General features: G+C 42.4%; 1 protein-coding gene across 3 annotated transcripts in view; it reads right to left on the bottom strand.

The window, feature by feature from the left end:
• The window catches only part of SYNJ2 (synaptojanin 2), a 51,915-nt gene extending 38,942 nt beyond the window's left edge, over positions 1-12,973 (bottom strand). Inside the window, exons 1-3 of one of the 3 annotated variants that reach the window (XM_083434034.1) lie at positions 11,889-12,973; positions 7,430-7,516; positions 2,977-3,247 (exon numbers count right to left, since the gene is read on the bottom strand). In XM_083434034.1, coding sequence (XP_083290160.1) covers positions 2,977-3,247; positions 7,430-7,516; positions 11,889-12,009 — 479 coding nt within the window. In that variant the 5' untranslated portion in view covers positions 12,010-12,973. Of the gene's footprint in view, positions 1-368; positions 388-2,976; positions 3,248-7,429; positions 7,517-11,888 lie in introns of those variants that run through there. The other 2 variants (XM_083434033.1, XM_083434035.1) reach the window with 2 other exon arrangements.
• Positions 12,974-13,862: the final 889 nt, after the last annotated feature.

Raw genomic sequence — 13,862 nt, forward strand, 5'->3', positions numbered from 1 at the left:
GTTTTTAGTCATGAAATCCTTGTTTGCAATCAAATCTGGAAAAAATAAAGGTAGTGCAACTTTACCACACAATATAGGTAATAATACTTTGGTGACACCAAAGTATTATTACCTATATCGTGTGGTAAAGTTGCATAGCTTGTGACCAACCAAGCTGAATTCAGCCCATCAGATATTTTGACCTTGAAAGATCCTGTTTTTACTGTTGTAGTCAGGCAGAATCTCCCCATGCCCTGGGCTTACAATTACTATATTAATATATGTAATCTTCCAGGATCATAAATATTAAAAAACTTTGGGCTGTATTCAGTTGTGGTTTTGCCTTAATGGATGCACCCAATTTTTGCCAACTCCTCTAACACACTTACATTTCCCTAAAAGCTGCTCCTTGGGATCAGGGGATCCTCCAGAACAGAATGGGACACAGCAGTAGGGAAGTCAGTGAAAATTGGGTGCCTTGCCTTGCCAGGAACAGAAGTACATTTTGCTAAGACAAAGGTACCGTTAGATACCACTCAAAAAGTGTACAGCTATTGTTGGATTTCCCAGCACTACTGAAAGGAAATATAACCAGTAAAGGCAATGTAGTGATGATTTCTGCATGTGACTATGTTTAATATTCCATACTGTTTGTCTGGCAATATGAATACTGTCTATATATATATCTGGATAGAAGCTACTTACTACTCACTCAGACTAATTCATTAAATACAATTTCCTCTGAATAAAGTCAGCAGTTTTCTGTGAAACTACATTCTGTACTGATATCACTCTTGTAAGCCACTTGCATCTCAAAATGCCACCACATGATGCAGATAATGGACACGATCCAGGTAAAAGTTACATGCTTTTAAAAAGTCCCACTGATTTCAGTTAAATATATAATTTAAATCTCTCCCATTTAAACCAGGACTTTTGGTCAAATTGTGTCAAATGAATTTAGGAGAACTGAGTCAAGAAAAATTACACAAAATTTTGAATATATTTAGGTCTATTAATCAACATGCCAAAGGTTGATTAGATGAGCCCTTATAGAACAGACTGGGCTTCCCCACCCTGGTAACCTCCAGGTGTTTTGGACTCACCTCAGCACCAGCCAGTGTGCCCAAAAGCATGGGATGATGGGAGTTGCAGTCCGAAACATCTAGAGAGCACCAGATTGGGAAACGCTGGGTCAGACCAAATAGCCATCTTGCCCAGGATCCTGCTTCCCGCAGCAGTCCTACTGGGTCTCAGAGAAGCCCAGAAGTGGTTCATGGAAACACCAGCATCAGTACACCTCTGAACCCAGCTGCTGTGGATCACAAATGGGAGAGTGCTTATGGGTTCATGGTTTCATTGCAGGCTTTCCATTGGCATTTGGTTGCCCAATGTGAGAATGTGATGCTGGATGTGATAGCTCTTTGGTCTGATGCAGCAGAGCTGTCCTGATGCTCTTACTGGCCTAATGGAACCCTGAAGGCCACAGGGAGAGTGCCATATAGAGAAGTACAGTGGTACCTCAGGTTACATACACTTCAGGTTATATACGCTTCAGGTTACAGACTCCACTAACCCAGAAATAGTGCTTCAGGTTAAGAACTTTGCTTCAGGATGAGAACACAAATCGTGCTCCGGCAGCGCGGCAGCAGCAGGAGGCCCCATTAGCTAAAGTGGTGCTTCAGGTTAAGAACAGTTTCAGGTTAAGTACTTAACCCGAGGTACCACTGTAATTATGATGGTGCATTCAGCTGTCTTGACTAGTACCCAGGAGAATGTTCACTGGATCTATTGCCCACCTTCGCTTTGTGACTATGTGTCAAGCATATCTGGTCAAGAAAAATAATAGCTAAGTACCTTGAACGCCTTTAACAAGTTCAGAACTGCAGTATCATCTACAGTACACGTACAACAACAACAACAACAAAACTTTGGCCAAAATAGCTTGGTGCCTGGGCATTTAAAACTTATTTAGATAAATAATTCATGCAGGCTTACATTGACATAGGCCTGCCCAATCATCCCAATTCAATTATTTTTCACTGGGCTTTGTATTTACCTTCAATGGGCTGCAAAAGGAGCGCCATGCTCAGAAGCAGCTGCTAACTTTCATTTTGCTTGGTATCATTATCACTGCATACATTATGCAGAAGTTGCCATTTATTATTTAAAATGTTGAAAATAAAATGTATTGATCTTCTCTATTTAACACACACAAAAATTAAATTTGCACACTGTACAAGTTGCAGGTACTCGGGATTTGCTTAAAGTGAGGTGCAAACATTCAGAAATGGTTGCTTCACAAATAGTTAGGCATCCAGGATTGGTTCACATACACAGCAGGGCCCAAGGGCAAATCTCAGGGCTCACAAACTCTGATTCACATGAAAGGTTCCATTCACCAAGGGGAGGGGAAGCATGTGAGCCTTCAATTCACTATTGTGCCCTGCCGCTTACAGAGCCAATGTGGTGTAGTGGTTAACGTGTTGGACTAGGACCTGGGAGAACAGGTTTCAAATCCCCACTCGGCCATGAAGTTCACTTGGTGGCCTTGGGCCAGTTATTGCCTCTTGGTCTAACTTTCCTCATAGGGTTGTAATGGGGATTAAATGATGAGGGGGAAGAAACATCTACAACACCTTGAGTTCCCTGGAGAAAAAAGTGGGATGTAAATGCAATAATAAATTTAACAACCCAGCACACCTGAGCTATGTGTGAACCAGCTCTTAAAGCTTTGTGCATTGGCAATCCAATCCAATATAAGTTTCACTAAGTTTAGTGGGACTTATTCCCATATATATTCTATTTAGAAATATGACATTTTTCCTCCCACAAAAGGACACTCTCTAGCTATAATAGCAATGCATTTATTGCTATGCTTTAGAAGATCCCAAAAAGATTCCAGTCCTTCATGAAGCAGAAATCCACATGGATTTGAAGTCTAGGACATATTAGCTAAGGAATGACCAAATCTAGGATGTAACATATTGCACTTACCAGAAGAATGAGTTTGCAGTTCCATAATTGTTATCGCCCTGTTTTTGGGCTCGGACAGTGATATCAAAGTTTGACCCTGCATTTGGCCAAGAAAAATAAAACACCCCAGAATTAAGAATTTTCTTCAAGGCAGAAACACGATCTTCTTCCTTAGTTTCTTCCTGGAGAGGACAGAATTCTGTTGTCGTGATTCTGTAAACTTCAGCATCAAGTATTTTCCCCACTGATGCACAGCCTGTCACAAGGACCAGAAAATGCAGGGTGGTGTTGCCTGGAAAATGACAGGCACATTAGAATTACATGGGAATACAAATACTTATTCCATTCTAGACCTTTTCTGTAAAGGCAGCCTGTCAATACAGTGGTACCTCGGGTTACAGACGCTTCAGGTTACAGACTCTGCTAACCCATAAATAGTACCTCGGGTTAAGAACTTTGCTTCAGGATGAGAACAGAAATTGTGCTCCGGTGGCGTGGCGGCAGCAGGAGGCCACATTAGCTAAAGTGGTACCTCAGGTTAAGAACGGACCTCCAGAACGAATTAAGTTCTTAACCCGAGGTACCACTGTATCTCATAATATGTTTTGTTTGTTTGTTTTTGTTTCAGAAGGTGACAATGTCAAGCTGATACCAGATTAAATTCATTGGTCTGGGACTAACTGTAGGTATGGCAGAAACCTATGTTGGCATGATTAAATGTATAAATCTGTGAAAGGAAAACATTTCTCACATAGAACATACAAGTGTGAACAGAAATATTGCATTAACTGCCAACTCAACCATCCTCATTGCTGTACAAGGAGAAAATCTAGTCTAAGGGCATGATCTCATCAGCTGTTCCTCCCCCCCCCCCCCAAGCTGGGGAACATCTGGGGCAGGAAAGGAGTACTTTGTGAAAAAGGTACTCATTCCCTCCACAGCATCCATCATAATATCTGAAAATATATGGCAGGAGAAACATTGCTCTTAACAAGTTGGCCACCTGGAATGACAAGCAAGAGCACTTATTTGTGACTGAATCCACTCTCAGGAGACATCCACGACTGCTGTTTCAAGCGGCAAGCTCATAAAAGTCAATCTGTGAGCTTCTCTATTAGGTACTTAAGCTTTGGTTCAAGTCAGTTTTACTCCTAACAGTGAGTCTGTGGGTCAGTCAATCACAATGCTATGTCTAAAATACAATTTCATAGCTAAATAAAACGTTTTATAAAAAAAAGAAAAACTAACCAACATAGCTGGTCTAAGAGGCATGACAACATTCAGATATTTTGCCACTTGCTTGATAATAAATGTGAAAGGCCTCTCAAGGGAAATGCTCATGAAGGATGCTAAGGGTCAATCAGAAAAATGTCTTGTAACGGGATGCATTATTTAAGACATATAGAAAACAAGGTAGTCCAGCTGTTGATAGAGTCCCAACTCTAATCAGCTCTAATAATGCTATTCGGATACCACCTTCTTGTTATTTACGCAATTATTTATGAAATTTCTATCTCACCCTTTCTCCCAAATGTGCCCAGGGCAAAACATCAAGAAGTTAAAATAATACAGTTCAAAATGAAATAAAAATGTATCTGCAACAGTTAAAAACAATTTTAAAACCACCTAAAAAACTTCCCAACTAATTAAAAAAAATCATCTAACACATTTCAAAACATTTGGAACATCTTACATTTAATGCTGCACATGTCTCCTACACTGTCATGCTATGTGCCAATATAAATTCAGACTAGAATTCATTAAGGAAATCGAACCAACGAATACAAAACACTCCCCCCCCCCCCGCAAGGCCCAGCCCATAACATACTTGGCTCTTCATTCTGCTCTAGCCCATCCCAAAGGCAAATAATGGGAACTAGTGAGTTGTTCTAGCTGATCAGACCCACTACGAGTTCTGGCTTTTGAGAAACATTACCCAGGCAATCAGCTAGGCAAAACCCACCGGCCTTATAGTGCAAGTATCTTGCATGGGAAATGGTTGGGTTTGTAGCCTATCAATTTTGACAGCCTAACACAGACAAAGAACTAAGACAAAGTATTCACACACAAGTTCTGCAGTATGACAAAAAGGAAGAATTTCCTACTAAACCCCCAGAAGGTCCTTAGTGCCAAAAAGTGAGACTGAAAAACCAGTGTGATTAGCTATTCTGCTTACTGTCTGAATAGCTAGTCAGAACAGTCATGCTTCCTTTTTTGTCTGTTTTATAAGCCAGCTAAGCCAAATGTTTGGATTTAAACCAGTTTTGTCTCCCCACGGTGACTAATTCATATTTCAGAAGATTTATGGAGTTTTCTGCCCAGTAGCTGGTTCAGGCTATTGCTGCTATCGCTATAAACTTTCTTTATCATCAGGCATTCTGGAAAAATCTTTCATGCTCTTACTGACTTACTACCCTCCTTAGGGAGCCTACTTGTTTCAAGGGCCGAACGACCACACTGTCTCTCCCTTCCAGCCAGCCAAACACTTCTTGCGGCAAGAAGCAAAGTGTCTAGGCAGACTCTTTTAAATTCATATTATGGAAATGAAACTGGCACCATGTATATGTCAGGAAATCCACAAATTGGTGGGTGGGATGGTTTGGACAGTATCTGCACAAATCCTATGGAGTCACAAAAACCTTTTCTATCATGGGTTGACTTCAGAAGTAACTAATGCGTTGTCAAAGTACTAGGGCAACTATGAAAATTTCAAGGGCTGTGACTGGCCATGGCTGAGCCTCTGGTCTGTGGCACAGCCTCTTTCATGCTCTCACAACCCTTAATTAAATATGAACAGAATTCTTGGATTATTATTATTTTTGGTTTTGCATAACCACATCCCCTGACATTCCTTGTTACTGGACATTGGAAAGTTGACTTCTTGTTCATATGATCTTGCACTCAGCTGCCCACACTCCATCATACCCCCCCTCACAAATTGTTTAAATACTTCAGATGCTTTTATGTGCATAAAACCATATGCCAGCCAACGAAGAGGCAAAGCTATAGTCCATTTATTTCATTTACATTTTTCAGTTTTAGATACCACATTCACTCTAGCCGTAGCAGGTTCTCCAGAGATATGCTTGCGCCTTTAAAATACCCAAAGCACCAAGATGCAAAGCAGCAACTACCACGCCACTCACCTCCCTGGCTCCATTTGTGTTGTCACAGGGCTACACCATTGCCTTCAGTCAGCAGGAAAAGAGGTTGGAGAAAAGGTTGGGAGGGGCAGTGACTTATATGCTCTCTCAATGCCCCCAAGCTGTTAAAGGGATAGTCAGCATCTCCTAGTGCAGACCTGTCTACCCTTGCCCACATTAGATGGCTGTAACATGAAATCCAAGGAGGGAGCCATGCTCATTGTGATGAAAATGCTAGGTTCAGGAAACCCAAATTAGAAGGTCACCAGAACAGAGAAAATTGTCGATTGCAGGGCTGTAGTCTTAGTTAACCATGAACTACTGCTGTTAATAAAGATAGTCATTCAAAATAAAAAGGGAAAAGTGCTATTCAGTACTGTGGTACCTTGGGTTACATATGCTTCAGGTTACAGACACAGCAGCAGCAGGAGGCCCCATTAGCTAAAGTGGTGCTTCAGGTTAAGAACAGTTTCAGGTTAAGAACAGACCTCCAGAACGAATTAAGTTCTTAACCTGAGGTACCACTGTAGAGCTGTTGATTCTTGGCCTGAAAAGGCTGACTTCCTTAGAATTGTTGTATTTTTATGGGCCGGAGCTCTGTGCTTTTAACAGATATGTGCAAGCCAAAAAGGGAACAAGTGCAGCTTTCCCAAGCACTGTATCTCCATGCCAGAAAAAAGGGGGTCACTTGCTGCATTTCTGCCTGAGCCTCAATGCATAATAAAAGCAGCAGCCCAAAAATCTGTCTTTTATAGTTACTTGTCAGGGAGCGGCTCAGAGGGTATCATTTTTCTGTGGCTGCAGCAATGCAATTTGAGATCTTTCACCTATTGAGCATCATTTCCCCAACAGATTAAAAAAACAAAACCCAAAGGCAGGACAGGAGATGGAGGATAGGAGCAGGCAAACCTAGTCATGATCCTAAGCATTTACTGATAGGTAAGTCAATTAAGACTTAGTACCCACTCACTGAGGCTGTAATCTTAAACATATTTGCTAAGGAAGAAGCTCTTGTGTAGGATTGCATTTTATGGGACAGCTACCCAAGACCAACAAGGAGCACAACAAATCTGGTAAAAAGAAACAGAAGCTGTTTTCAAGTTAAAACCAGAAGCTATTATTAGTAAATGCAAAGGTTTTTTTTTAAAAAAAGAGAAACCCTGCAATAAGCCATTGTTTAATAATTGTCCTTAAATCCAATGATTACCACACAACTCATTTTAAAGAATTAGTCCTTGAAGGTTAACCAAAGAATAGTTTCACTTCATTGTGTCGGATTGAAGGACACATTGTTCACCTTATTATTCTAAAAGTGGCATTAAGGTACTTACCAGATCTTAACTGGAGTTCTCCTAGGCACCCATAAGCATCCATGAGCTTCTCATATTGCCCTTTAATTTCTTCCTTTTCTTCAGGCGCTAAGGGAATTGCACAATAAAAGACAACAATTCTTATTTATTTTTAATCCTTTGATAATACAGCAAGCCAACAGAAACTGGCAAGATTTACTTTTCTTTAAGCCTATGGTTTGTGCTAAAGTACAATAACTCATGATAAAATTAAGTCTCCTAGATGCCATAATACTTTTATAGCCCAATTCTACTCATGGTTACTCAGAGGTAAGTTGCAACAAAATCAGTGAGACTAACTCCATAGTAAATATGCACAGGATCAGGCCATTTGGCTTCTTTCACAACCTCTTACACTGCAATGAGTAGGAGAAGTTGGGGTGTGATATAGGTGCTCTGCAAGGGCCAGAAAGAGATGTCTCCCTAAGACGACTTATCTTATGTGTTGAGCAGCTTGACTACAAACTTACATACAGTGCTAATACAGTGATACCTCGGGTTAAGAACTTTGCTTCAGGATGAGAACAGAAATTGTGCTCCAGCAGCGCGCGGCAGCAGCAGGAGGCCCCAAAGTGGTGCTTCAGGTTAAGAACAGTTTCAGGTTAAGAACGGACCTCCGGAGCGAATTAAGTACTTAACCCGAGGTAACACTGTAATACATTTCAGAGATTGACAGTTTTGCATCAACCTTCTATCTCCAGGCCCAATAAACATGTGTGCAGTGGAATGTGTCCCTACATCTTGGCTACGTTCTTCCATACAGTACTATCAATATATTTTAGTCATTATCCAATTATCTAACTGAAGATAATTCTCTATGCATGCAATTGGGAATCCTGCTGTGATTCTAGAGCTTTCTCACTTGTAGGAGAGAAAGAAATAACAGGGCCATTCCCTGTGCAAATCTTCACATCTTTATCTCCCAATGAAAGTACAATGGAGTCACTGGATCAGGAGATGCTTAAGTAGACAAAGGAATTACTGTAGTAATAGACTACAGTAAAACTGTAAAAATAAAGTAATGACATTTAAAGACGTAGGCAAGTGTTGAAAAATGCAAGCAATGTTTGGACTTTGTCATAATCATGCCTCCTAAGAGAAAAGAGGGTTGAAACCAAAGAGTTCATTCCCTTCTTTCAATCAGCAAGTAGAAATAAGCTTTAAACAGCATGTTGGTTATTGTTCACTGTTTATGATATTTTGGAATGACAAATATGAGGATGATATCCATCCATGTAATGTTTTTTTTCTTCATTGTAACCCTATAGATTATGTAAGGTTATGCATGTAGAGATACTGTATTGTTCAGAATACACACACACACACTTTGGTTATTACAGAAAACAAAGCCTTTATACCAAGGTTTGTCCCTAATTAGTAACATATGCTTAACGTTCTGGAAGCAACAACAGAAACCCACAACATTCATTGAGCCTTTAGAAGATTGCAAAGCAACTGCACTTTAAACGTAGCAAACATTTAAAAATAAAAAATACTTGGGTTTGTAAAATAATATTATTACAGTTAGGATGAATGAGGCTGATACTCATGGGTATGCAATGCTATGCAGGGCACTATTCAAGTTTTCTCAATCTGAGGCTGGCTTGTCTAAGGAGCAGGTTGTAGCCAGAATCGTTCACAATCCTCCCCCTGGGTGAGTATGTATTATGTCAGGAGGTTAAAAATTCTAGAAGACCTGTTCCCCTCCACTAGCAGTTATGCTAACAGAACGAATGGCAAAACCCTTTGTTTTTCACAGGTACTTTGTATTGCATTTCTTCTTCTTCTTAATAGTCTATAATACCATGTCATATAATATAGATCTTATACAAGTTTACATGGGAGGTAAGTCCAACTGAACTCAGCAGGGTTTACATACATCATTTTATTTGTATGCCACCTTTCCATAGATAAAACCATGCTCAAAGTGGCTTACAACATGAGGGGGGGATTACATAATTATAAATACAGCGGAACCTCGGTTTTCGAGCACCTCAGAAGCCGAACGTTTCGATTTTCAAATGCTGAAAACCCGGAAGTAATTGCTTCCATTTTCAAATGCACCTCGGAAGTTGAACAGCTTCCGAAGTGTGTTTCTCAATTTTCTCAATTTAATTTTGCACCTCAGTTGTCGAATGTTTCAGAAGTCGAACAGTCTTCCAGAACAGATTACGTTCGACAACTAAGGTTCCACTGTATAACAAAAATAGTCATAAACAATAAATAACACACATCAAAAAGTACCCAACCAAACTGAACAATTTCCACATTAAAACATCATCAGATCTAATAAAAAAGGTACAAAAATTAATATTGATAACAGCAACAATCCCATCAGCAACAAAAAAAACCCTTAGCAATACACCAACCTGTTCAACAGCCTCAGCATTTGCAGCTGGAGTCTGTCAGGACCCTGCCCACCCAGGGCAGGTGGAAAAGGGCCTGCAAGGCAGAGAGCAGTTCTTCCAAGACTCACAGCCAAGGTGGCTTACATCTCATCAGATACGCACAGAATTGTACTGTTAAAGCTGAGTACAGCAATCCTAATGAGGGGCCAAGGAGGCAAGCAGCAAGCAGATCCTCCAGTACCTCTGAGTCCAGTCAGCTCCTACCAACCAATGAGGAGGGTGAGAGCAACTATTTTAGCTGCTCGTTCTAAGCATCAGGCCCCAGCAGATCCAGCACCCTTCTCCAAAATGTCTACTTTCGTGTCTTTCCACTGATGACTCACCGTGATAACATACCACCTGCTTCAGCAGAGCTAGGGCTTCCCCCTGCCACTGGAGCTCTTCTTGGCTGACAGAGACCAATGGGGAGGGGATTGTGCACCATCCTAACACTTACACACCAGCATTGTATGGTTAGGATTGCTCTACAAACTCCCCTCTCCTATCTCAAAGTGCGCAGGTCCTGCAGTATGCAAGTTTTTTGTAATTAACATTACCCCGAGACAGACATTTTCTAGATACGTATGGCCCAGGACAGATAATACGTAGTAGATGGGATTGCATCCCTTCAAGAAGTCACAAGTGAAGCAGAACAGATTCATGGAAGAATAGAAAAGGGACGGAGAGAGTATCTTAAAATATTAATCCAATATTAACCTTTAAAGTACACATAAATAATTTGTTTTCTTGATAAAATAAATAGGCCATCAAGCTCACATTTGTGTGACATGTTGACCATTTCATTTTTCACTTATAAATGCTTTGCAAATATCTCAATCAGGTTTTCTTTACTGCAGTCCACCAATCACATACGATTTCCCAAAACTGACTCAATAAACCTTCCTGTTTTTGTTCCTGGCCCAGAACTGTAAAACTGCTTTGTAGAGTTGTCAAGCTCCTGGTTGCAGATAGACAACACGTGACTTTAGTTAGGCCAAGCATTTCCAACTATGGTCCATGGACCACCAGTGGCCAGGCAGCTTAATTCAGGTGGTCCACGGCATGTCTGTAGATTTGTGGTGGGAGGCAGGAGACAGCACATCCATCACATTAAATATATTGAGTCTTGATTGCATTCTAATTGCTTCTTTTATTTCTTATCTCGTATTTTACTGCATTACAATTTGACTGTTATGAAATATAACAACTTACAATATAGAAGAAATAAAAAAGCGATAAAATACAATTAAAAAATCATGCAGCGTCTGCTACAAGTGGGCAAAAAAACAATGAAGTGCTCTGCAAAGACCCTCAGCAATTTTCCATGGGGAAAAAAAGACTGGGAACCACTGAGTTAGGCCATTACTTCTGTAGCCTTTTAGCAGGGAATTCAACAGTGGGTGGTGATAAGGGGTGGAGTCATTGCAGTTTGGAAAAAGAGGCTGCATTTCCCTCTCCTTTTTGAAAGTTGGCTACAGCCATAGAACACAGCTGAAAGTCTGAAGACAAAACACAGTCCTTCCTCTTACAATATCCAATTCACATCTCTGTCTCCTCCTGTACCAGCACCCAAAACACCACATAAACACGGGTTTATTAATTTACTGAACCCATGGCAACAAGATGCAGCGATAGCCTTAGACCTAAATGGCTTCAAATGGTTGTTTTCCCCCTTTCTCCAAGGGATTTGCCATAGTAACCTGAACAGCTGCCTAGCAAGCCATCCAGAGGTTTGGGCCTCCAACTCCCATCATTCCTGAGAGCATTGAGAACTCTGGCTGGGGCTGATGGAAGTTGGAGTCCAGAAACATCTGGAAGGTGCCAGGTGGCAGCCCTACAGAGCCTCCAAGCTCAGGAGCAGTGTAGCTCTCGGAATGCCAGTTGCAGCCAGGGGGCAGGAGGCAAACGGCGAGGGAGGGCCCGTTGTCTTTATGGCTGGATGTTGGACTGGCAGCGCCACCTCCAACCCGGTGGGTGGGGGGCTCCAAGAGTAGCAAGGTCGCCCACCTCCCCACCCTCTCCCCGCCCCACCCACTTGGGCGCGAGGCACTTACTGAGGGTGGCCATCGTGCCGGCTTCCAGCAGCAGGCAGTCCTGGCGGCCGCGCGCCTCCAGCAGGGCGCTCGCCGTGGGTTCCTGCTTCCACAACACCCTCAGCCCTTTGCTCAGAGCCATGGCAGCCGCTTTCCATGGAGGGGGAAGGAGGGAGAGGAAGGGGAAAGTCAGTCACACCAGGGCAGCTGGGTGGGAAAGAAGGCCTCCTCCTCTGAAACAAGACACACACACACACACGCCCCAGAAAACAGTCACGAGAAACTGGGCGGCGTGAGGGAATTTTCTCCCCACAACTTCTCAGCTGCCAGAAGTTCGTTCCAAAGGAAAACGGAGCAACAGCTTCCCAGTGGTGGTGGTGTGTGCTTTTAAATAATTAAGAAAGGTTTGAAAGGAGACGTTGAAAGAAGAGGAGACGGGTATCTCCAAACAAAATATTTTTAAAAAATAAAAACACCACCCCACGCCGCTGAGGTGTTCCCTCGACTGGAAAGTTGTCCGCCTCGTGGGAGGCTGGAAAGTACTTAGCTGCCTCCTTCGCGCGCCCTGAGCATCTTCTGAAGACAAGTCGCAGCTGAGTCTCCTCTTTGTGTAAGTCAAGCAAGTTTCTAGTCACAAGCCTCCGGCCGGCGGTGCAGGAAAGGGAGGTCAAAATGCTCTTTTTTTCTGCAAAGAGAGAGGGGGGGCATTGGAAAAACGTCCCCCCTTCGCGCAAGTTGTTCTTGCCCAATTTCCGGACTTTCTGTTTCCTTGTTGGAAAATCCCTCCCTGTTTCCCGCTACCGCCCAGGGCGGCGGCGACGTCGTCGTCTTCTTTCTTCCACGCCGCTCTCTTTCTCTCTCTCGTCCTTTTTTTCTTTTTCCTGCGTAAACTTTCTGGACGAGTTCAAGTTCCTCGAGTCTCCGCCTCTTTCTCCTCCTCGGGGGACAGGTGAGAGGCGATGTGTCTCCGCCCTGTTTCCCTTCCCAGAGAGCTGCAAGATTATCACACTGGCTCCCCCAAGAGGAGAGGCAACTGCGGTGCTCTTTTCTCTCCAAGCAGAGAGAGTCAGAGAGACAGGCAGATGCTGGCAAAGCAGAGGCTGAAAGGGAGGGGACACAAGGCAGCTGGATTGGCCATCAGCCAGAATTTCTACAGTCCCCCCCCCTGCATTCTTCCTCACTTCCTGCCCCAGTGAAATACTTTAGCTCTGCTCACCAGCTGTTCACTTTTTGTTGTGATGAACCAAGTGTTGAATTTCTTTCATGCATAGGGCTGCTGAGTATATGCATATAGGGCTGGATGCAGAAGTTCCCTACATGTTCAGTAGACACAGGAAAGACTCCCGTGTGTACACTAGGATGGGAAGGTTCACACAGAAATCTAGTAATGTAGACTGCTATTCCCAGTTTCAAATGTCAACCAAACAGAGAAATCAGAGCATTTGACCACCATGCCCTAACTTTGTGCTTCAGTAGGTGTTAGACATTGGGGTAATTAGATGTGCTCCCTCTCTTGCACACTCTGTACTGAACTCATGAAAGAGGTATTAATTTCCACATTTTATTAATTTTTGTTCAGCAATATTTATACATATCGTGTTGCTGGGTTCAGAGTGTAGATTTGTACAGCTTTACAGTCAAACTGTATAATATAATTTCATTTGGGCTGTTCTAGTGATGGTGTCTTGTCCATATCAGCTCCAGCCCAGTTTTCAATCCAACTCTCTTATTGGTAGAATAAAATGGGGGGGGGTAGGGGGGAATGCCTTCAGTCGGTACCATTTCACACCATACTGTTACAGCTGCCATTTACCATCTGTATGCTTGCTAATGGTAAGGGATGATGGGTTGTTAATCCCTCAGTGGGAGTTAACAAATTGAAGCTATGATGGTTTATATGTAGTGTTGGATCATGGACAAGTGTTTTGTGGTGAGAGGGGGACAAAAGAAAGGAGATGGCAGCCTAAACTTGGAAATGGATAGCTGTGAGCTTAG

This window comes from Podarcis tiliguerta (assembly GCF_965153285.1).
Source record: "Podarcis tiliguerta genome assembly, chromosome: 3".
Taxonomy (NCBI): domain Eukaryota; kingdom Metazoa; phylum Chordata; class Lepidosauria; order Squamata; family Lacertidae; genus Podarcis; species Podarcis tiliguerta.